Source organism: Lutra lutra, chromosome 4, assembly GCF_902655055.1.
Source record: "Lutra lutra chromosome 4, mLutLut1.2, whole genome shotgun sequence".
In the NCBI taxonomy this organism is placed as follows: domain Eukaryota; kingdom Metazoa; phylum Chordata; class Mammalia; order Carnivora; family Mustelidae; genus Lutra; species Lutra lutra.
In genome coordinates this window covers 161001032-161022299 of record NC_062281.1, presented here as the reverse complement: position 1 = coordinate 161022299, position 21268 = coordinate 161001032, and the positions used below count along the sequence as shown (strand labels likewise).

General features: G+C 55.6%; 1 protein-coding gene across 1 annotated transcript; it reads left to right on the top strand.

Annotated features, from left to right (window-relative positions):
* Positions 1-1126: 1126 nt before the first annotated feature.
* DMBX1 (diencephalon/mesencephalon homeobox 1) lies at positions 1127-20738 on the top strand. Its single transcript, XM_047727279.1, has 5 exons — positions 1127-1155; positions 15160-15325; positions 18447-18625; positions 18880-19228; positions 20034-20738. The coding sequence occupies exons 2-5, from the start codon at positions 15172-15174 to the stop codon at positions 20483-20485; spliced, it is 1134 nt and encodes a 377-aa protein (XP_047583235.1). The 5' UTR covers positions 1127-1155; positions 15160-15171; the 3' UTR covers positions 20486-20738.
* Positions 20739-21268: the final 530 nt, after the last annotated feature.

Below are 21268 nucleotides of genomic sequence, written 5' to 3'. Positions count from 1 at the left end.
CAGCTTACACACTCTTGGCCAAGTGCCACTTGCTGCTACTGTGGTGGCCAAAGGCAGACTGCATGGAATCCCAGCCACACAGGGACACACACTGTATGCACCCCACACAGCTTACACACTCTTGGCCAAGTGCCTCTAGGGTCACCACACAGCCACACACACCCAGAGCCTCAACGCAACGGCTCGTCCCTCCGGCACCAGCAGCAGTGTGGGTGTTAACCTGCCCCTCTGGGACAGACCTCAGACACACCTCTCAGAAGGCTGGCCTCCCTCACCACTTGGCCAGCTGCAGAACTTCGTCTTCCTGTGAACTGGGAGGGAGCAGGACACTGGCAGGAATGTGAGGGCGAGGGTCCCAGGCCCAGGATTTTCCCCTTGTGGTCCTGGAACCACGTGTCTGTCCCCCTGAGACAGGTGCGTGAGCTGCGTGTGAGGCTGAGTCCCGCACCACCGCCTCTCCAAGGGGCCTACAGCCGCCAGACTGGAGGCCCGCGGTTAGGAGCGTCATCCTGCGTATGGCTGTGTTCACGGTGAGTTCTGAACTCAGGTTGTGGGGTGCTGTGGTGGCGTGGCGGTGGCAGGGCTGCCATTGGTGTGGGACCCTAGGGAGAGAGAGCATATGTGTGTGTGTGTGTGTGTGTGTGTGTGTGCGCGCGCGCGCGCGCGCGCCCGCGCTCACTGCTCAAGACCAATCTTGGAGGGACGGTGGGGGCGGGGGTCAGCCAGAGGGCCCCCACGCCATCGCTGCTGAGCCTAGTGCTAACCCCAGTCGCGGGTGAGGCCTTGGGAGGAAAATGTTTCTCAAGACCCCTCCTCGTCCCAGGAGCTAGCCTGCGACGTTTGCAGAACCGAGAGAGGCAGAGGTCTCGGGACTGGGAGAGCAAAAGATGAAGATTCCGAGGAGGTGACGGATGCTGGCCGGGCCCACAGACCCACCGACGGTCCGACCCCGGCAGCCCAGGCCAAGAGTGGCTCGGGCGCACTGGCGAGGCGGGGCGGGGCGGGGGCGGGAGCGACGCGTGATTGGCAGCCACTGGGACCATTAGGGAGCGCGTGGGCCCGTGCCCGCACTGGGGAAATGCCGTTTAAAACTCCAGCTCCGGCCGCGGCGCGCTTAGATGGCAGCGGCGGCGGCGGCGCGGCCCGGGAGACCAGGTGCGAGCGGGCGGGGCCGACGGGGCCGAGCTGGGAGGGGCGCCGGGGCGGGGAGGACATGGCCCGAGAACTCTGGGGACCGCCTCCCCTTTTGCGGTCCTGCAGTCCCAAACCGGCTGGGAGGATTGGAAAGTTTGCTTGCGGTCAGGGACTTGGAGGCGAGACAGACTGCGCAGGGACAGAGGAAGCCGAGGGGAAGGCCAGAGGGACAGATTCAGGGGGAGACAGAGAGGGAGACACACAAGGTGAGACAGAGGGAACGTTACTCAGGGCTGAAAACGGAGTCAGAGGCAGCGAGCAACCCAAGGAGTCAGAAAGCGCGCAGAACTCGGAATTCCGAGGCGGAAAGAGGAGAGAGCCCTGGGCAGAAACGCGCGGCGGCAGAGACGGAAGCCTTGGCCCGCGGAGACGCAGGCACCCGCAGAGAACGCTTCGGATCCGTCACGGTTTTGCCTCATTTGGAAGATATTACTTCGCCCCTGAAAAAAAATAAATACAAAAAAGGTTTGGATATTAAGCGGAGACAATTCCTTCTCAGTTTGGAGGGGGTGGGGAGGAGGTACCCAGGGTAATGCGGAGCAGATGCGCCCCAGGCTTTGCAAAGCCCGGGGCCCAGGCTGGGGAGGGGGGCGCGGCCCGAAGCCCAGGTCCCCACCCGGGGAACGCAGGGGCCGCCCACGCTTCCCCCCGCTTCGGCGTCCAGGCCGCCTGCGAATCCCTCGGTACTCGGGAACTTACCCGGGATCTGGCTCAGGTCGCGCCCGCGCGGATCCGTCTCAAACTCCGCAGCCGACGAGTGCGCCTTTTCTCTCGGGATAGCGACACGAATTCTCATTTGGGGGTAGTTCGGCGCTCAGCCTGCCTCTGTCCGCGTAAACGCGGCCTCGGGCTGGGGTACTCCAGGTGGATGTTCGGGGCGCTGCGGCCCTAGTCCCCTGGAATTCGTTTTGCCTTCTGTGGCCTCGTCTGGCATGGGTCGGGGGAGCTCCGGCTGGGAACCGCAGGCTGGGAACTGCAGGCTGGGGCCAGTCCCTGGAGCGGCTCTCGCGGTGCATCCGGAGGAGCGGTCAAAGGGCTGGGGAAATTGCCCTGATCTTCTTGTCTTCGGGCCTCCCACCCCGGTGGCTTTGACCGGGTTCTGGTGGGGAACAGGCTGTGTCCCGGATACCGCTGGCTGAACTTTCTCCCCCGTCCCAAGTTCCCAGGCTCTGCGCTGGGGCCGCGGCGGCCCTGGTGGGGCGCATGGGGGTGCCTAGGCGCAACCTCTCCTCCAAATTCTCCCCGAAAGTGGGGCTAGAACTTTTCTGAATTCCGGCGGCGGCGGAAGGGGGGCACTTTAGGCTGGTGATTTGTTCGATGTGAGGGTTTCGATTGGGGGCTGGGATCGCGGCCTTTTCGCTTTCGTTGGGTATTTGGATTCCTCCCAAGCAGGGAACCCGCGGAGTCTCCAGCGCAGACTCAGTGCCGGTTCTACCCGGATACGGGGCCACCGTTTTCGTTTTAGGGAAGTCTGCAGAGGCCCTGGATCGGCCAGGCTGGTGCTGGTGAGGCTTCCCCGGTTTAAGGACGTCGGGAAGAGGGAAAGTCTTACAGACTTGATAGGCCCTCCAAGCGGGTGAGGGCAAGGTAGTTCGCACCGCATAGGTTGCTCGAGCTGCGCGGTGGAAATTGTGCAAGTTCCCAGTTTGCCGCCACGACGGAATGGTAGCCGCTGTCTCTTCCGCTCACACGAGCTCGGGATCCTGTGCGCTGCAGGCGGGTTGGCCGGGCCCAGTGTCTTCCTGGGAGGTCTTGTCTATTAGCTTTTGGGGGTGTGTGTGTTAAGTGAGTTGTTTTCAATTTTGCTGGGATTTGAGTTTCACTTCCTCCCATCCCCAGTCTTCCCCCAAAGGGAAAGCAGTCTGACCTAAGGATCAGTGAATTTAGTCACTACCTTCCCTCTCTGCGAGCCAGCTGTGCTAATGTGTGTGTAGGCGGTCAGAAAAAAATCGAATTTGCTACCTAGTGAGAGCAAATTATCCGGATAATTGGTTCAAATTTCTCTCCTCTGTGGCTGGGGTATACACAATCCTTGGACCAGAAGCAGGGAATCCCTACTCAGAATGGGGGTAAACACCCCCCCACCCCTCACAGAGCTTTCCGGCTCCGACTCCTGCTAGATCTGGGGAACCTGGCTGCAGCCGAACAAACCCCGGGTGGAAATCCGAATGGAAGGGCAAAGATCCAGAGGAATGGAAACCCGCCCCGGGCGAAGGCAACCACCAAGGCGAGCACCCTGGGCCTCTGGATGGGTTCTGTCTGTTGGCAGGCTTCCCGGTCAGCTTCAAGGGCGTGGGGTGAGTGTCTGGGGGAAGGAGGGGGAGCCCTGCACACGGTCACTGCCACTTTCACACGTGGCATCATTCAAGTGGTCACGCAAGTGGAGCCATTTCTCTGCTCAGATACAAACCACTTCTGGAGACCTGGCCCTTGCACACCCACTCACACTTCCTACGCTAGATCTTGAGCAGGAAGCAGTTTACCGAGGGGCCCCCCAGCTGACAGTATTCTAGCCCAGTGGGCCTGGAATGAGGGATCAGTTAGCGCCTTCTATGCCAGCTTCCCTGAAGCCTGGGTTCTGGGGGACTGGAGCACCCTGACCCCTCCTGTAGGTTGTGGGGGCAAAGGAGGGAACCTAACCAAGGGGCACAGCCTCCCAAGCCCCATCTCTGAGCTAATACTGCACACACACGCGTGCGTGGACACATACACATTTGGGGGCCATTCTGATTGACAAACACACAGGGCCACACATGCGCTGCCTGCCACAGAGTCAGAGGCATAGGCTCACCTGGGCTTGGGGTAGCTCACTAAGACCTACCCAGGTGAGACCTTATGCAGGTAGAGAAACACACACACACACAGGGGCGCACAGGCAGGTCTGCAGGCCACATAGCCACAAAACCTCTCTGAGAGACAGTTATGTACACAGGTTAAACTCACAGGGACACTCACTGCTCACCACACGCAGATACACCCCACCCCCAGGACCACGCTAGGAGGTACAACAAACCACCTCTCCCTCTTGCCGGCCCACCTGAAGGGCCGGCGTGTCTACAGCTGGCACCCGGCCTCTGCACTCCCAACACCCGCCCCTGTTTCTGGGTCTCTGGTCCGTGTGGAGCCGCCCCCCTCCCCCATGTTCCCATTCCTTTCCTCCTCCCCCGCCCCTTCCTCGCAGTCCCGCTCGGCCGCCCTGCGGTGCCCATGTAAATGACAGCAATAAATATCTAATCAAGGCCCCGGGCGACGCCGCCGCCGCCCGCCAAAGCCCATTACCGAGCGGGCGGGCGGGGTAGGGAGGGGTGCTGTGGTGTTGGGGGGAGGTGGCGGGTGAGCTTCTAGAGGAGCGTGTGGTCCGGTCTGGACAGTCATCCCGCTCAGAGCACCCCTCATCTCAGATCTTGGGCGAGTCACTGCTCTTCCTTGGCCTCAGTTTCCCCTTCCGTAAGAAGGGCACTGAGCTAGCTGGGTTTTCCGTCACCCGGTCCGCCACCCAGCGATCTCTCTTTCTGTTTAAATCACACGTCCGTTCTTCGGACGACTTATTTGATACAGCCCCACTGCTGCTGGATGGGTGGACGTCCCAGCTCGCACAGACCGGGAATCACAGCTCTGGCTCCGACTGTTCTTCGCACTTGAGCCGGGTTTCCGGCAGCGGCAAAGCGGAGACTTGTATGGACCCGAGGCCACCAGGCAGGAGTGCCTTTCCCAGATGGGGTCACTCCTCGCGGCCAGTCCACCGCCACTGCGGGCGCCGCTTCAGTGCGCCCGGGTCACTGGAGTCCACCGGGTCTGGCGACCCCTTCCAGCCTGCACAGCTCTATCCGCCAGGTTTGTCTGAATCCCCCGACCGCGCGTCTCTCTACCAGGACGTGTGTCGGCGCGCAGAGTGGGAACCAAATTCTCTGAGCCGGCACCCCGCACTCCTCCCCGACTTCCTCCCGCACTCCGAGGCCCACACCTGGGCCTGGAGTGGCGGCTCCGCAGGGACTGTGCCGTAGGTCTCTCCGCGCTGGCACCGGTCTGGGTCTGGACGAGTCCCGGGAGGCCCACTGGTCCCCGCGGAACCCTAAGCGGGGGCGTCCCAGACGCGAACCCGCCTCCTCTGCGCGGATGGGAGGCGGGAACGTGCTGGTGGCCGACCTCCGCGCCACCCTGCTACGACCAAGACGTCTCCCTTTTCTCTGGTGTTCTGCTGCATCGATGCTGGAAAGGAAGTGGAGAACCGAGCAATCATTTGGAGTTCTACTCCCAGGACCCGTGGTCAGGCCTCCCCCGCACCAGACTCTTTGCAAGAGCATACGTGCTCGAGGGGATTCAGATTTGAGAAAAAAGAACAAAAATTGGCCTTTCTCATCTTTTCTCCCTCTCTCTGCCGCATTTCACTGCCTTCAAAAAATTAACTCCAGCCGCCTGATTTCTTTGCACCCCACAACATTAAGCACCTCAGAAAAGCAGAGGAGGGTAGGCAGAGTGGCCTCCCTTAGTCTCGGCCCATTAGCCTGCGGGGGGCTAATTACCCCAATTAGCTTCTGATTTATAATTAATGGCTCGGACCAAGGGATAATTGGATGTTAATGGATAACAGTTTGTGTAGGGAACTAAGCTCCTGGGCTCCTCAAGAGGGCCATGGGGGTGGGGCCCGTCCTGAGACCCACCTCTGACCCTGGAGCTCTCCCCACTGGGGTGGGGGGCATCCCTAAACTCAGAGGGAAGGTAAGAATCTCCTTTGAGGAATTGATGAGCTCTAGGCACCAGACCACTGCCCCATCTGAGCTGACCCTTGCAAAACTACACACCCTGAGGCCCATCTGTCTTTGGCTCCAAATCCAGAACCACTTTGGGGGCCCTCAGCTGAAGGGGGCCACTGGAGTTTCTGGACCTCAACAAAAACCCATTCCCTCCCTACATGGATCAAGCGGTGTGAGGTTAATGGTACCAATGTGGGGGATCATGGTACCTTTATCAAATGACACTGGGGGATGGGGCATGTCCAAAGTGAGGCACTGGCCCGGGCTTCATGTAGGACAGGGTCAGGGCTCAGTCCGTGGCCAGGTCAGGGTCACAGTTATGGCCAGGAGGTGGCGTGGCGTCTGCTGGGGACATGAGATCTTTCCTGCTAGGGTAGGGCAGGTTGGGCAGGTGTTGGGGAGACTCTGGGCTTTGGCTCACTCAGTTCTGGGCTCTGCTGCTTCTATTACTTCTCCAAATGCTGGGCTCTTCTCATCCAAGACATCTGACCATTCTCCTAGAATCTGAGCCCGTGGGCATTATATTACCCTAGAGTCCACGGCCTGACAAAGAGGGGCTCTCTTTACATGAACAATCAGGGTCTAATGGCCCCTGTGCTGGGTACTGAGAACTGACTCTGGAGTCAGATCCTGCTCTGCAGGAGCCCCCTAACTGGTGAGCCCTGTGAGCACTGAGCTCTCACTGTGGAGCTGGACTCCGGCTTTCATCCTGGCTAAACTGCTTAGCTGTGTGGCTCTGGGCAAATGACTTTACCTGTTTGAGTCTCAGGTTCCTTATCAGTTAAATGGGAATTACGAGAGATTGTTATAAGGGTTAAATGAGATGCTGCCTGTCAGGTCTCTATCAGGATGGCTGGTAAAAAGAGTTATTGTTATGTCTTGGGTGAAGGGCAGGCAGATGGGCAGCTAACTATAATCTGGTGAAGTAAAGCTATGATAGGAGTTCGAAGAAGTCACCTGAGCCAGCCTGGAGTATCAAGGAAGGCTTCCTGGAAAAGGGGATACCTAAGCCTGGTGTGAGGGATCAGGAGTTCTTCAGCTGGAGGAAGAGTGTGTCCAGAGGAGAAGGCAGCAACACAGTGACTTTGGAGAGCTGCACCTCAATGGTGGGCGGGAGGGTGGTTGTGCAGGAGGCTGAGGGTGAGCAAAGGAAGTAGAAATGATGAATTTGGAAATGGCTTTCAGGAAATTTGTCTTTGAAGGGACCAGAGATGAGATGAGCCTATTTGTTTTAAAAGGGGGAAATGGAAACAGGTCTGAATGTGTACTGATAGGAGCAGCAGGGTGGGGATTGGTCATCTAGGAGGGGATAATCTGAGGGAGGGGGATGTGCCCTTCGTTCTCCAGTTCTTACACACCTAGAAGCAAATGATGCCACGTTTCCAGCCATCAGCCCTTAAGTGTGTCTCTAGAATGAGTCTTTGGCCATTTCCTGTGGCCTTGCTGGCCACGTCGAGTCACTGAGTTGTTGGCACTGTGGCCCCCTTGGGAGGGCAGCCTTCAGTGGGGGAATCTGGCCCCTGGCAAGGGGAGGAACTGGCTGGTTCCTGGGCTTTCTGTACCTTTGAATGCCTGACACTGACAGCGGAGATTTTCGGAGTTGGAGGGTTCAGAGAGAAGCTATAGAACAGTGCCCGAGGGGCGCCTGGGTGGCTCAGTGGGTTAAGCCGCTGCCTTCGGCTCAGGTCATGATCTCAGGGTCCTGAGATTGAGTCCCGCATCGGGCTCTCTGCTCAGCAGGGAGCCTGCTTCCCTCTCTCTCTCTCTGCCTGCCTCTCTGTCTACTTGTGATCTCTCTCTGTCAAATAAACAAAAATAAAATCTTAAAAAAAAAAAAAAAAAAAAAAGAACAGTGCCCGAGAGGGAGCCGCTGGAGACGCATTCATCCCAAGTCTGCTCTCTGATCTGGTGCCTGCAGGGCCCTTGCTCAGAGAAGGGCAGGGCTGTCGATACCCCCTTACTTCACATGTCCCCACCTCTCTTTCTTGGCAACTCAGGACTAAGGACCCATGTGGGAATAGGGGTATTTACTGGGAGGGGGCTCAACTTTTCCAGTTCCCAAACAGGCCAGCCAAGGGTAACTTACCTCCCTTGAGCCTCAGTTCCTCCTCTGTAAAGCCGAGGTGACAACGGTGCCTCCCTCACAGAGCTGAGCGAAGAGATTAGTGAGGTGACCACTGCTGGATATCTGGCATGTGCTTCTCTTAAAATCTTGGACCCACTGCTTAAAGCTCTTAAGTCTTCGGGGGCCTCTTGGTCAGCGCCTTGCTTCCCACACCCACATGCACCCCCATGAAGGAATCTCTCCTCCTCAGCCTCCCTCAAGGGGCTGGCCAGCCCTGGGTTACTGTGGGACCTTGAGCAGATAGTTTTACCTCCCTGAGCCTCAGTTTTCTTGTTCATATAATGGGGATAATAATTCCTACCTAGCAGGGTTTTGCGGAAGCTCGAGAGCGAGAAGAGGGCCTGCCTCGTGGTTGGTGCTCACTGTGAGGTGGTTGGCATCATTAATGAGATAATGTGTCTGGCGGGGCTTGGAACAGAGGAGGCAAAGTCCTCAGAGAACACTGGTTTCTCCCCTCCTGCTTTGTTTCCTTCCCTTTAAACTAAGTTGTTCTACCTTGCTCCCCACCGTGTGTGGGACAGAGAGAAAACCAAGGGGGAAGTAAAAGTTGGGAACAGGAGAGGAGGAGGGGAAGAGAGAGGGCGTGGACCTGTGGGGGCGCTAAGCCCAGTGTGACCAAAAGAAGGGTCCACTTTTCCTGGTAATCAAAGACGCCTTGCGCGCAGTTTCCTAGCAGTCTTGCTGTTAATTTATAAAAAATGCCCCCTAATAAAATTCTGCTTGATTCTTCGATTGGCTGGGCATTAGGCCGCAGCCAGCAGCGACGCGGGGACATAACGGATGCATTTGCAGATTTGGAAAATTAAAGCCATCTATATGGTGCCTGTGGCGGGAGATCCGCCGATCTGCTTGCTTAATGAAATATAAAGATTCTTTTAACCAATGTAAGCACAATTCGACAGCTTGTGAAACGCGGCCGCGCGGTGATGGATGGCTCTCCTGGCTCGCCAGGAATTGCGGGGCGGCACCTTTTAAATATATAATTGATTCTGTTTGGAGTGTGCAGTGGGCTGAGCCCGTGCGGGGCCCGGCCTGGGGCCAGGAGTGCAGGGCCCTGTTTAGACGCTCCCGCAGGCCCTGCGGGACACCAGCCTGGGTGGCTCTTGGCCTGGCTAGGGGGACCCATGCCCTCAAAGTGGCTGTGCATGGGGTTCCGGCCGCTGAGCCCTGGCTGAGGACCCCAGTGGCGGGTGTGGGAGGCCCTGATTGCTGGGAAAGGGCCCACTGATCAGCTTTCTCCCCAAACTCTGGCTTCTAATCCTGAGGACAGAGGAGGTGGTGGGACTGGGACTCTGAGTGTCTTTTCTGCCCTGAGGACCATCCTGGGCCATTCCCTCAACCATTCCCTCAGCTCTCTTAGCCCATGGTTCTTTCTCATCCGTTCAGCATTTATGATTTACTAAACACTGGCTGTGTACCAGGCTCTGTGCTGGCTGTTGCAGAAACAAACAAAAAAAAGGATAAGACAAATCTGTTCATTTTCTCTATGTTGATCTATCTTTGCATCAACTCTATCTCCTTGGTCTTTCTCCGTTGTTCTCCTTGTATTTCTCTCTTGCTCTCCCTCAGACCTTGTTCTGAGAGTACTGTTTAGTGTGTGTTCCTCTGGTCACATGCACATACACACACCCCCTTTCATGCACACACACGGGCTTACAGTCACACACACACAGACATGAATAGCTGCAGATGCGCACAAACACAGACCCACATGCCCTTAGGTGGCCGGTCAAGGTCAGGCTGTGCACATGGGCACACGTGAGCACTGAGAAGAGCTGCAGACTTGGGACTGTGTGCTGCCACATGTGTACACTCTGGTGGTGAGTGGCATCCACAGACGAGGGCCCCTCTGTGGCCTCAGAGGACATCCACCTGGAGTGAGGAAGAGGAGTGTGAGGCTGGGGAGAGGGAAGCTCAGCTGGGAAGATTTGGGCTCACATGTAGCCTCATCTTGCGACTTACGCGTACGTGTGTGCACACACACACACTCACACGCATGCACAAGCGTGCACACCGGGGAAATGTGCTTTTTCTCTGCTGCCATCCTGTTGCCTTGGATCAAATCAGAGATGTGGGAAGTCAGGGAATGGAACATGCTGGAATAAGAGCCTGAGTGACCGGGGTTAGGAAACACGAGTTCCTGGGAAGAACCTCACCGTGGAAACCTGTTCCACCACTTCCGTAGCTGCTTGCCCTTGAACAAATTAATCAGTCTTTCTCACCTTCCACTTCCGCATCTAATAAACACAGTCCCCACCTCCTCTGGTGTTGGGAGGACGGATGGAGATGGCTGATGTATCCGAGACGCTTCATACACAGTAGTTTGTATTAATCTATCCTCACCTCCTGAGTCCTGCCTCTGTGCCTGACCTTGTGATCTGGGCTGTGGTGGGGAGTCCAGAAATGTTTGGGATACTCCATTTACCCTCAAGGAGCTCAGTCTGGGGGGCGGGTGGTAGAAGTGTCATCACATGACTCCGATTCAGGGGCTAGAGTTAAGAAATTCCGTGGAAGGTGCTTTGTGTGGGGAGCAGGGCTCCGAGTGTGTTCAGGAATCTGATGTGGTTGCTGTTGTTTTCTTACTGTGGACATCATCATTTCTATGACCTCAGCTTAGCGATCTGGAGCCTGGAGATGGGAGAGATACCTTCTTAGGGACTAGTTGGGAAAGGCTCTCTTTCCGAGGAGGTCTTAGTTGAACTAGGCCTTGATGGAGAAGGAGGAATTTGGCAGGTGGAAGGTAATGGTTTTTCAGGTGGAGGGGCCAGCAGCAGTAAAGGCTGGAGGTGACAAGAGGGAATGGCTGTAATCTGAGATTGCTGGGTGCTGGGGAGAGGGAGGGCATCAGGCCGGAGGGGTGGGCAGAGGCCAGACTGGGTAGGTCTTGGAGACCTTCAGGGGACCAGTGAGCTGGGAAAGACATGGTGCCGGAAGAGGTACTTCTTTGGCTTTAGTTAATAAAGACTTGTCGCGCATCAAAAACTGTGAGATCAGCAATAATTAAGTCAATTAAAATGTCACCACATCAACAGCAGTGAGTCTTAAAGCAACAAAACCCTGCAGGGGTGGGGGAAGGGGATGGATAAAATTACCTCTAAACTCTGTTCCCTCTTCCCCACCTGGAGCTTGTGATGCCTTTTGGGGCCTGGCTTCAATCCCACGTCCACTGGAACACATGGATAACCCTCCCCATCCCCACCCTCAAAAAAGGAAAGAAAGAAAAGATATAAATGTGAAAATCACCAGTAATCCCATCTGCTATCTCCCAGAGATAACCTCCGTTAACATCTCAGGGTCTCACCTTCCAGACTTCTTTTCTATGCATATTTATACATACATTACAAAGATGGGATCATATCATGCATACTGTTACCTATTTCTTCCACCCAGCATTATATTGTGAGCATTAGCACGTACAGATAGATACACATCATTGTCTCAGACTGTGGCACGGTATTCCAGTGCGGGCATGACTTTCCCCTCATTTCCTGAACTACCCTCTCTCGATGGACAGTGAGGTTTCCAATTGTTCGCCCCCATAAGCGGAGCTGTGATAAACGTTCCTGTACACACATCTCTGCATATTTGAAGGATATGTTTCTGGAAATGGAATTGTTGACTCAAATGAGGCTCTTTCTCAAGGCTTCTGACGCGGGAAGGAAAGCTCTTTTGTCAGCGAAGTAGAAGGACCATTTGCCACTCCTCTAGATAACCCTGGGCAATCATTTTTTTTTTCATATTTGCTAATCTGATTGGTGAAAAAAATTGTATCTCATTGTTTCTACTTTTATTTCTTTGGTTACAAGGAAAGGTGAGCTTTTTGTCCTAGGTCAAATGGCTATTCGTGTTTTTCCTAATAAGTTGTCTCTTCAGTTACTTTGTTGTCTTTTATTAAGGGGACCATCTTTTTTTTCTTTTCTTTTTTTTTCTTTCAAAGATTTTATTTATTTATTTGACCGACAGAGATCACAAGTAGGCAGAGAGGCAGGCAGAGAGAGAGGGGGGAAGCAGGCTCCCTGCTGAGCAGAGAACCCGATGTGGGGCTCGATCCCAGGACCCTGAGATCAGGACCTGAGCCGAAGGCAGAGGCTTTAACCCACTGAGCCACCCAGGCGCCCCTCTTTTCTTTCTTTCTTTCTTTTTTTTTTTTTAAAGATTTTATTTATTCATTTGACAGAGATCACAAGCAGGCAGAGAGGCAGGCAGAGAGAGGAAGGGAAGCAGGCTCCCTGCTGAGCAGAGAAGCCCAACTCGGGGCTCCATCCCAGGACCCTGAGACCATAACCTGAGCTGAAGGCAGAGGCTTTAACCCACTGAGCCACCCAGGAGCCACAAAAACATAATTTTGTTTTGAGAGGAGAGCTCTTTATATATTACAAACATTCTCTTATTTTTATTTGTGCTTTTTTTAAATCAATTTTGCTCTGTCATATATATGGCAAAGATTTTTCTAGGTTTGCTGTTTGCCTTTTAGCTTTGTTTATGTTACATTCTATTCTACAGTGTTTAAACCCTATGTCGTCGTGTCTATCCTTCTTTTCTCATAGATGTCTGCCCTTGGCATCATGTTTATAGGCACAGAATGGGCCTCTCTAAGAAAATGTTGTTGTTAGGTGTTACGTGTGAGTGTTAACTCAGAAATCGATAAAGCCAGCCCTTGGGTGCCTGGGTGGCTCAGTGGGTTAAAGCCTCTGCCTTCAGCTCAGGTCATGATCCCAGGGTCCTGGGATCGAGCCCCACATCGGGCTCTCTGCTCAGCAGGGAGCCTGTTTCCTCCTCTCTTGCTCTGCCTGCTTCTCTGCATACTTCTGATCTCTGCCTGTCAAATAAATAAATAAAATCTTAAAAAAAAAAAAAAAGCCAGCCCTCAACTCCTGATTTGTATATCCCACTACCAATTCAACACCCTTACTTGGAAGTCAGATCCATATTTCACACTTAGCATGTCCCCGCCAAAACCTTGATTTCTGTTGCCTCCTCCTCAGACCCCCTTCTCCCTCAATGCTCCTGACTCAGGAAAAAGAGAGAGAGAGCATGAGGAGGGGCAGAGGGAAAGGGAGAAGCAGATTCCCTACTGAGCAGGGAGCCCGATGCAGGGCTCAATCCCAGGACCCTGAGATATGACCTGAGCAGAAGGCAGATGCTTAACTGACTGAGCCACCCAGGTGTCCCCCCCTTTTTTTCACATAGGCTCTACACCCAATGTGGGGCTTGAACTTACAACCCTGAGATGAACAGTTGCACGCTGTGCCAACTGAGCCCGCCAGGCACCCCGAGTCATCGTTTTGTTTAACCTCTTTTCCTCACATCTTGCAGCTAACTTCTCAGCAGTCATGTTGATTCCTCAAACTATGTCGTGAATCTGACCGCATCTCACAGCCTCCACTCCTGCTGCCTAGCGGAAGGCACCTGGGTTGCTGGCCTGGCTTTCTGCGGTGAACCGGGCTCTCTGCTTTTCTTCTTAAACCTCTGCAGTCTGCTCTCTGCAGCCAAAGTGAGCTTTTCATGACAAATTGTATCATGTTCCTCTTTATTCAACACCCTGGGATTTTTGGAACCCCTTCTAAAAATGCTAGGAGTCTCCCATCACTGAGGGGATAAAATTCAAAGTCCTTACCATGGGCCCATGAAGCTCTGTGGGGTCTGGCCTCTCCTCTCCCTCCAGCCCCATCCCCTTCACTTGCTCCCTCCCACTCTGGGCTCCAGCTGTCCTGGCTTTCTTGCTGTTCCACACACACTCCGAGCTTCATCATGCGCCAGGGCCTTTGTCCTTGCTGTCCCTTCTGCCTGGAAAGCCTTCGCCCCAGAACTTTGCGTGGCTTCCCTCAAACAGCACAGAGCCCTTTCCAGACCACATGTTCTCAAATAACCTTCCCTTTTCCTCTTGCTATGCTCCTCCTCTGTCTTATTTTTCTTCAGAGCACTTGTTCCCTTGACATTATTACATATATTTATTTGTTGTTTGTAGTTCTCCCTCGGAATGTAAATTCCATAAAGGCAAGGACTTTGGTACTTAGTAGGTGGTGCTTAATCCATACTTACTGAATAAGTATGTGTAATATATAAATGTGTGGGAGTGTAATGTTTATAGATAAAGCTGCTGCAGGGCTGGGTCTCTGTGAGACCGTGAGCAGAGCCACGGGAATAAGGACACTGAATTTGTAGATACTGCTGAGTTTGTGTGTGAATGTGACTATGCCTTCCAAAAATGCCACTCCAGGCTGACCTGGCATGGGCAGTCTGATGAGGACTGTGAGCGGACACCTGGGGCTGACAGGACCTCGTGCGGAGCTGGGCGATCTCAGTAGGAAGGACGATAACTTGGCCACCAAAGAATGAGGCTGAAGCAGTGTGGGCAGGCTGGGCCCTGGCTTGGCTGTGTGGCCTCCCCATGTCCCTGCTCTTTCTCTCAAGCCTTAGTAGACCCATCTGTAAATGGGGTTGGTTGCTCTTCCGGAAATGGTAAATAGATGGAGGAAATGGTAGTAAATCTGTAACAGTCACAACAGTAGTATCCTTACATCTGTATGGCACATGAAGGTCCTAAAAATAAGGTCCTAAACGAAGATCTCGTCAGGGCAAATGCCTCGATGTCCCCCGTCTGGCTCTGGACTTGGCCCCATGTGGGCCTCAAAGGTTGAATGAGTAATAAGTGTGTGAGTGAATCAGTGAAGGTACAGATAAGTCACCTGGGTGACTAAGAGGAGACACAGCTTCGGAAAGCAGCAACGGGGCTGAGAAATGACAACGGCTCACATTTTTTAGCACGGGCTATGTGCTGGCCCTCTGCAACAGTCCCATGTGACAAGTCCTATGACTAGCCCCATTTTGCAGAGGGAGAAACTGAGGGTCGAAGAAGCAAAGTGACTTGCCCAAAGTCACAAAGCTCCCGAGTGGCAGAGTTAAGATTCCCGCCCAGGCAGTCTGACCCCAGAGCCCAGAGCACAGGGCGCTTTCCGATGGAGGGGCGGATGCTCTTGTGGGTGAGGTGGGCATCCCAGGTCTGGGCTGGGAGCGGGTGGTGTCTCCCGAGGGGAGAGTGTGCTACCCTGTGTCATGTCCCCTGTCCTCCCTGCCCGTCCGCAGGCGCATGCCGCCATGCAGCACTACGGGGTGAACGGCTACTCGCTGCACGCCATGAACTCTCTCAGTGCCATGTATAACCTGCACCAGCAGGCGGCCCAGCAGGCCCAGCACGCCCCGGACTACCGGCCGTCAGTGCACGCTCTCACACTGGCCGAGCGCCTGGCTGGTAAGGGCCATGGGGATGGGACCCTGGGGACACAGCAATGGGGGCTGGGGGTGGAAGAGAGGTCTGGGTGGGGAGGCTCTGGGAGAGTCCCCCAGAGGACGGAGGGAGCACTGAGAAAACTTCCTCTAGGAGGCTCTGGAAGTCCCAGGTCACTCAGCAACACAGAGAGGTGTCCATTCAAAATCTCTGCATGACGAGAGCCCTCCTTTTTTGCCGGCACTGTGCTGGGCCCTGAAGTGGCCTTAAGCATTCAGATTCCTTTCACAACCCTATGGGCGGGGGTAAAATGCATTAGCCCATCTCCCAGGAAACTGAGGTAGGAGGGTAAGGGAGCAGTGAGGATTATAGCGGGAATTATCGGGAAGAGGGCTGGGGTGCCCAGGGGAGGGTATTTCCGGCACGGGAGTCACATAGATAATAACAGCTCCCATGTTTTGAATGTGGAGGATGGACCAGGTGCTGTGTGAGGCTTTCTCTGTGCATCAATTTCAAGGCCAATAAAGGGAGGTTATCATGTCCATTTCATGGACAAGGAGACAGGCTCAGAGAGGTTACATCTCAGTGGGGGTGGGGGGCTTGAACAGGATGTGATGGATAAAAATAGCACTTTGAAGTCCCGGATCTGTGGTCACTGCAGATCTGCCCATTTACCTCTCCTCTCGGAGTCAGGGTCTCCCCTCATATGGAGGGGACAATTGGCTGGCTGGGCAGTTGTTCGACGTAACATATGCAAAGTAGTATTCGGCAGAGCCTGGAAGGAGCTCAGAAGTCACAAGGTAAGTGGCCCCAAGGGAGCTGTAGGCTTGTGTCCCCCTCTGCCTTCAACAAATGTTGCTCTGCCTTTCAGCCTCTCACTGGGCAAGAGAAGGATGTGACAGCATAGGCTAGGGGCATGATTCCCGGGAGGAGGGGAGTGCCTCCTACTCTCTCCTGTCCCAGGTCAGCTGGTGAGCCCCTATGGGCCCAGCCCTGTGCCAGGCAGTACTCAGAGGGCTCGAGAGCTGTCCCCGGGAGATTGGTGTTTCGAGACACCTAGGAGAGCATGGCAGGGGTGAGGCGAGGTTCCTGTAATGGGACAGCTCAGGGCAGCGGAGGCTGGTGTCTTCAGAGAGGACTTCCTGCCCACTGTGGGGCAGGAGCCACGCCTTAGAAAGGAATGATTGGTGAGGGGAGCCCATGAGCAAAGGCACAGAAAAGGGGCGAGATATGAGGACCCTGCCTGGAAAGAGGTGCTGGCCTGGCAGGGAGGGGGAGGCGGCCTTCCCACTCCTTGAGACCCTGCCAGCCTTGGGGCCAAGTCTCAGCGGATAAAATGGAGCCCCTGGTGACCTTCTCTAGATCAGTGTGGGGCATGAGTCTTCAGTGTGGGTACGGTCTTTTCCCCGCTCTGGTGGCTTCCCTGGTTGGGCGTGAATTCCCTATGTCCAACCTGTGCCAGACCCAGAGACGAATTGGGGATGGGAGCTCCCCACCGCTGGTGGAGGCAGAGGAACTGGAATAGTTAGCCCTCTACCCCAGTTCTCTAATTCCTAAGAAGGAAGAACATGAGCTCCAGGTGGGCCTTTGTTTGGGCAAGTTCTGGGAATGGGACAGATAGCCTGGCCTCCCCTGTGATCACCCAGGCTTTTGGTCCCTGGAGCCAGTGGCAGGATGCTGAATTCTTGCTCCCTCAACCAGGGTTTAGCTGTCTGAAGAGGGGGGCCCCGTTCCCCAGGTAACGAGCAGGAGCTCAGTCCGTGCTGGGATTAGTGCCAATTTGCGAGAGGTTCAGGGCTCCCTCTTGAAGCTGAAGGAGCAACCCCAAAGTCTGAGCCTTTCTGGACACCCAGTTGCCTCCTTCTTCATTTAAGGGGTTGTGGATGACTCCCCAGTCCCTGGCACACAGGGGAAGGCTCTGGCAGCCCCATCAGAGCCTGACACAGCTTGGGTTCTCTTCAATGTAGACAGCCCAGGACCATTTATGGGCAGTGGGAGGCAGGGAGAGAAGTTACTGTCCATCCACTGGGGTCTAGTGAAGCTGAAGGGCTGGATCCTAGACACCAGCCCTAGGCAGACCTCTATTTTGAGTTGCTTTCTTTTCTTTTCTTTTAAGATTTTATTTATTTATTTGAGAGAGAAAACATGAGTGGGGGTAGGGGCAGAGGCATAAGGAGAAGCAGGCTCCCTGCTTAGCATGGGAGCCTGATGTGGGGCTTGATCCCAGGACCCTGATGCGGGGCTTGATCCCAGGACCCCGGGCTCATGACCTGAGCTGAAGGCAGACGCTGAACCGACTGAGCCACCCAGGCGCCCCCTGAGTTGTTTTCATGTTACCAGTGTGTGAGCAAGCCTGTAGAAGTGGTGGTTCCCCCAGCTCTGTCTCAGCTCCAAACCTGCGGTGGTTAAAACTTCATCTTTTTGTTCTTCTGTGAGGAAGCAGCCCAAAGGGTCAAGACTAGATGTGAAAACTTTCTTGTGCTCTGAGGGTCCTGCCAGAGCCAGGTTTCCTCAGGTCCTGCTGTCAGAGACTCATAGGCTAACTGTGATAACGGGAGTCATACCCAGAGGACATAGAATCAAGTACCAGTGAGCTGGGGCTACGGGTCAGACATCCTCTAACTAGACCTTGCAGGTACGTCCCAGCTGCCAGCCAGGCTCTGCACAGTCAGAGGCCAGTGTCCTGCTGGTATCCAGAATCTAAGGGTCATGGGATATTAGAACCTTGGTGACACTGATGTACAGATTATTAACATCAGCCAGTCTCAGGATATGATACTGATAGCATCCTAGGATTTTAAGGATCTTAGAGCAGTGTCCACCTCCCTACTCACCCAGACCAGATGAGGAAGACCCCGGTAGTCATATTCCTGACAGCTGTTCATGGAGATGAGTTAGACCTCTGGGTGTCGTCGGAGAGGACTTCCTGTAGGCTGTGGGGTCCTTACAGCGAATGTGGGCGTGGGGAGATCTTGAAACCCCAACTGTATGGAGAAAGATGATGATTTCCAAGGGGAAGGGCCAGGACCCAGGTCTGCAAGGGCCTGAGTGTCCACAGTGGTCAGAGCAAAGTAAGATTCAAAACCTATTTCCCATAATTAAATGGGCCCCCTCTCCTTGCCCTCCAACGGCTGTACATTTCAAGACATCATCTTGGAGGCCCGCTATGGCTCGCAGCACCGCAAACAGCGCCGCAGCCGCACAGCGTTTACGGCTCAACAGCTTGAGGCCCTGGAAAAGACCTTCCAGAAGACCCACTACCCAGATGTGGTGATGCGTGAGAGGCTGGCCATGTGCACCAACCTGCCTGAGGCCCGGGTGCAGGTAGGGCCCCATTCCTCTAAGGAGACCTTGCAGACCCGCACCAGCCCAGCAGTCTGGCTTCCCACTGCCCCGGAGCCGCCCTTTCCACCCCCACGGAACTGCTTTCTCCTGTGAACTCAGGCAGTGATAGGAGGGAAGTTTTGGAAGGGATCGAGGGTGCATGTTTCCTGAGGGGTGCGGGGAGCAATGCTATCACGCACCTCCCCTCCCAGCACACCCAGCGCCACAACCTGCAGCTCCTCTCCCATCCCCAGGTGTGGTTCAAGAACCGCAGGGCCAAGTTCCGAAAGAAGCAGCGCAGCCTGCAGAAAGAGCAGCTCCAGAAGCAGAAGGAGGCCGAAGGCTCCCACGGGGAAGGCAAGACAGAGGCCCCAACCCCAGACGCCCAGCTGGAGACCGAACAGCCCCCGAGCCTGCCCAGTGGTGACCCCCCCGCTGAGCTTCACCTGAGCCTGTCTGAGCAGTCGGCCAGTGAGTCAGCCCCTGAGGACCAGCCAGACCGGGAGGAAGATCCCCGGGCAGGGGCCGAGGACCCCAAAACTGAGAAGAGCCCTGGGGCTGAGAGCAAGGGACTGGGCTGCAAGAGGGGCAGCCCCAAGGCAGGTGAGGCTTGGCAGGTGCTTTGTGGGGGGGCAGCCTAGGGAGAACAGCCAGATCCTGGGCAGATCAGGGGCCTGAGTCCACGAGCTGGATCAGAGCCACTGGGAGTCAGCTTTTACACAGGGCACTAGGGCATGACCGGGGGTGGGGGGGGCGCGGGGAAGGAGTTGGCCACAGCCGGCCGGTGCCAGCCCTTCACTCTTCAGTTGCTGAATCCTGGGAAGGTCTTGGGGGTTCTGCGGAGGGAGTGAGTGGCAGGGGAGGGGACTGACTGCTCAGGGCAAAAGCTATTTATCAACCATTATAGAAATATGATGGTATTTTAACAACCAGTACAGACAAAGTAGTGCCTGTTTGGTGAATACCACATTGGTCCCAGGGATTCTCACGGGCGGGAGAGACAGAGCCATATTTCTGAAGGAACAGAGCTGTGGCATGAGGTATAGCTCAGACACAAATCCTGAGCCCAGCCAGAGAGCTGGCAAGGGGCAGGAGCCACAGACAGGGGATGGGACAGGGAGGGGACAGTGCTTGAAATGAAAACGAGAATCCCCAAGAAGTCAGACATGGGGGCCTTGGCAGGCTCCTGACCCCACTCCCCTCCCCCTGCAAGGAAGCCTGGGTCCCCTCCCTCCCAGGAACCTGAGGGATGCTTCAGAAGGTACGGGCTGAGATGAGTCGATGTGGTTTGAAGCAGCATCTATCTTGTCTGTGGTGCTGAGGGAGTGGAAAGACAGAGGGAGTTCCCTGCCCCGGCAAACCACTGCCCTTGTCCTGAGTCCTTGGTTCTCGGTTTCTTTGCTTGCAGATTCCCCAGGCCTGGCTCTGGCTCCTGCAGCCCCCGGGGGTGGCCTCCTGGGCCCTTCCCACTCCTACTCCTCATCCCCTCTGAGCCTCTTCCGGCTGCAGGAGCAGTTCCGCCAGCACATGGCTGCCACCAACAACCTCGTCCATTACTCGTCCTTCGAGGTGGGGGGCCCGGCCCCTGCCGCTGCTGCCGCTGCCGCGGCCGCCGTGCCCTACCTGGGCGTCAACATGGCCCCGCTGGGCTCCCTGCACTGCCAGTCCTACTACCAGTCCCTGTCAGCGGCCGCGGCGGCCCACCAGGGCGTGTGGGGGTCCCCACTGCTGCCCGCGCCCCCCACCGGCCTGGCACCTGCCTCAGCTGCCCTGAACAGTAAAACCACGAGCATCGAGAACCTGCGGCTTCGGGCCAAGCAGCACGCGGCCTCTCTGGGACTCGATACACTCCCCAACTGACTGCTGGCCTCAGCCTCAGCCAGGGGTCTTGGGTGCCACCTCCCAGCCCCAGGGTTATCCCCCGATGGCTTGCAAGGAATTAACTCTAGGAGCCCAGGGATCCCGGGGCCTTGGAGTCTTGCTCCCAGTCCCCCTCCCCAAGTCCCAGCCCTAGGTGAAGCCCACACTTGCACACCCTCTGCATGGCCCTTGCTTGGATCCGATGGAGGCCACAGGGGGGTGGGGGAGGCGAGGCCAGGGTGCCTGCGGCCTTCTGCTGGGGAGTGAGACCCGCAGGGACCAGATCCTCACCCCAGCACAGCCTCCTCCCTGCCTGCCCTCCCTCCTCTCTGCCCCCTAGTAAGTCGATGTGTGGAATGTGAGATATAAATATAAATATATAAAGCTATATTTTCAGGCCCCCACCCACCTGCCCCAGGCCCCCTGTAGCCCTTCCCTCCACCTCCGGTGTCCACATCGCTCTCTGGCTCTTTCCTCCCTCTCTTTCTTCCAGGACCTCTCCTGTTGCCTACCCCACTCTCCCCAGCCTCCAGTTTCCCCTGCTCTGGACCTTGGCCCAACATCTTTCCTCCTGGCTCCTGCTTTCTTTCTTTGGTGCTGGCTGTGTGGTGTTGTCAGTCCCCAAGGCTTTGTTTTGTTTGGGATTGTGACTTTTTAGTCTTAGTAATTCTGCTTCTTCCTGTTCCTTGCCACCTACTTCTTCCCACCTGCCTGTCCCCTCCCTGCATGGGTCCTCTTAGGCTGCTGTCCCTTTCCATCCCCAGTGGAGGTGGGAAGGCCTCT

Coding starts and splice junctions, on each gene's coding strand:
- DMBX1 (XM_047727279.1), top strand. CDS start 15,172: ATGCAGCACTACGGGGTGAACGGCTACTCGCTGCACGCCATGAACTCT. Junction 18,626..18,879: donor TGCCTGAGGCCCGGGTGCAG/GTAGGGCCCCAT, acceptor TCCCATCCCCAG/GTGTGGTTCAAGAACCGCAG. Junction 19,229..20,033: donor GAGGGGCAGCCCCAAGGCAG/GTGAGGCTTGGC, acceptor CTTTGCTTGCAG/ATTCCCCAGGCCTGGCTCTG.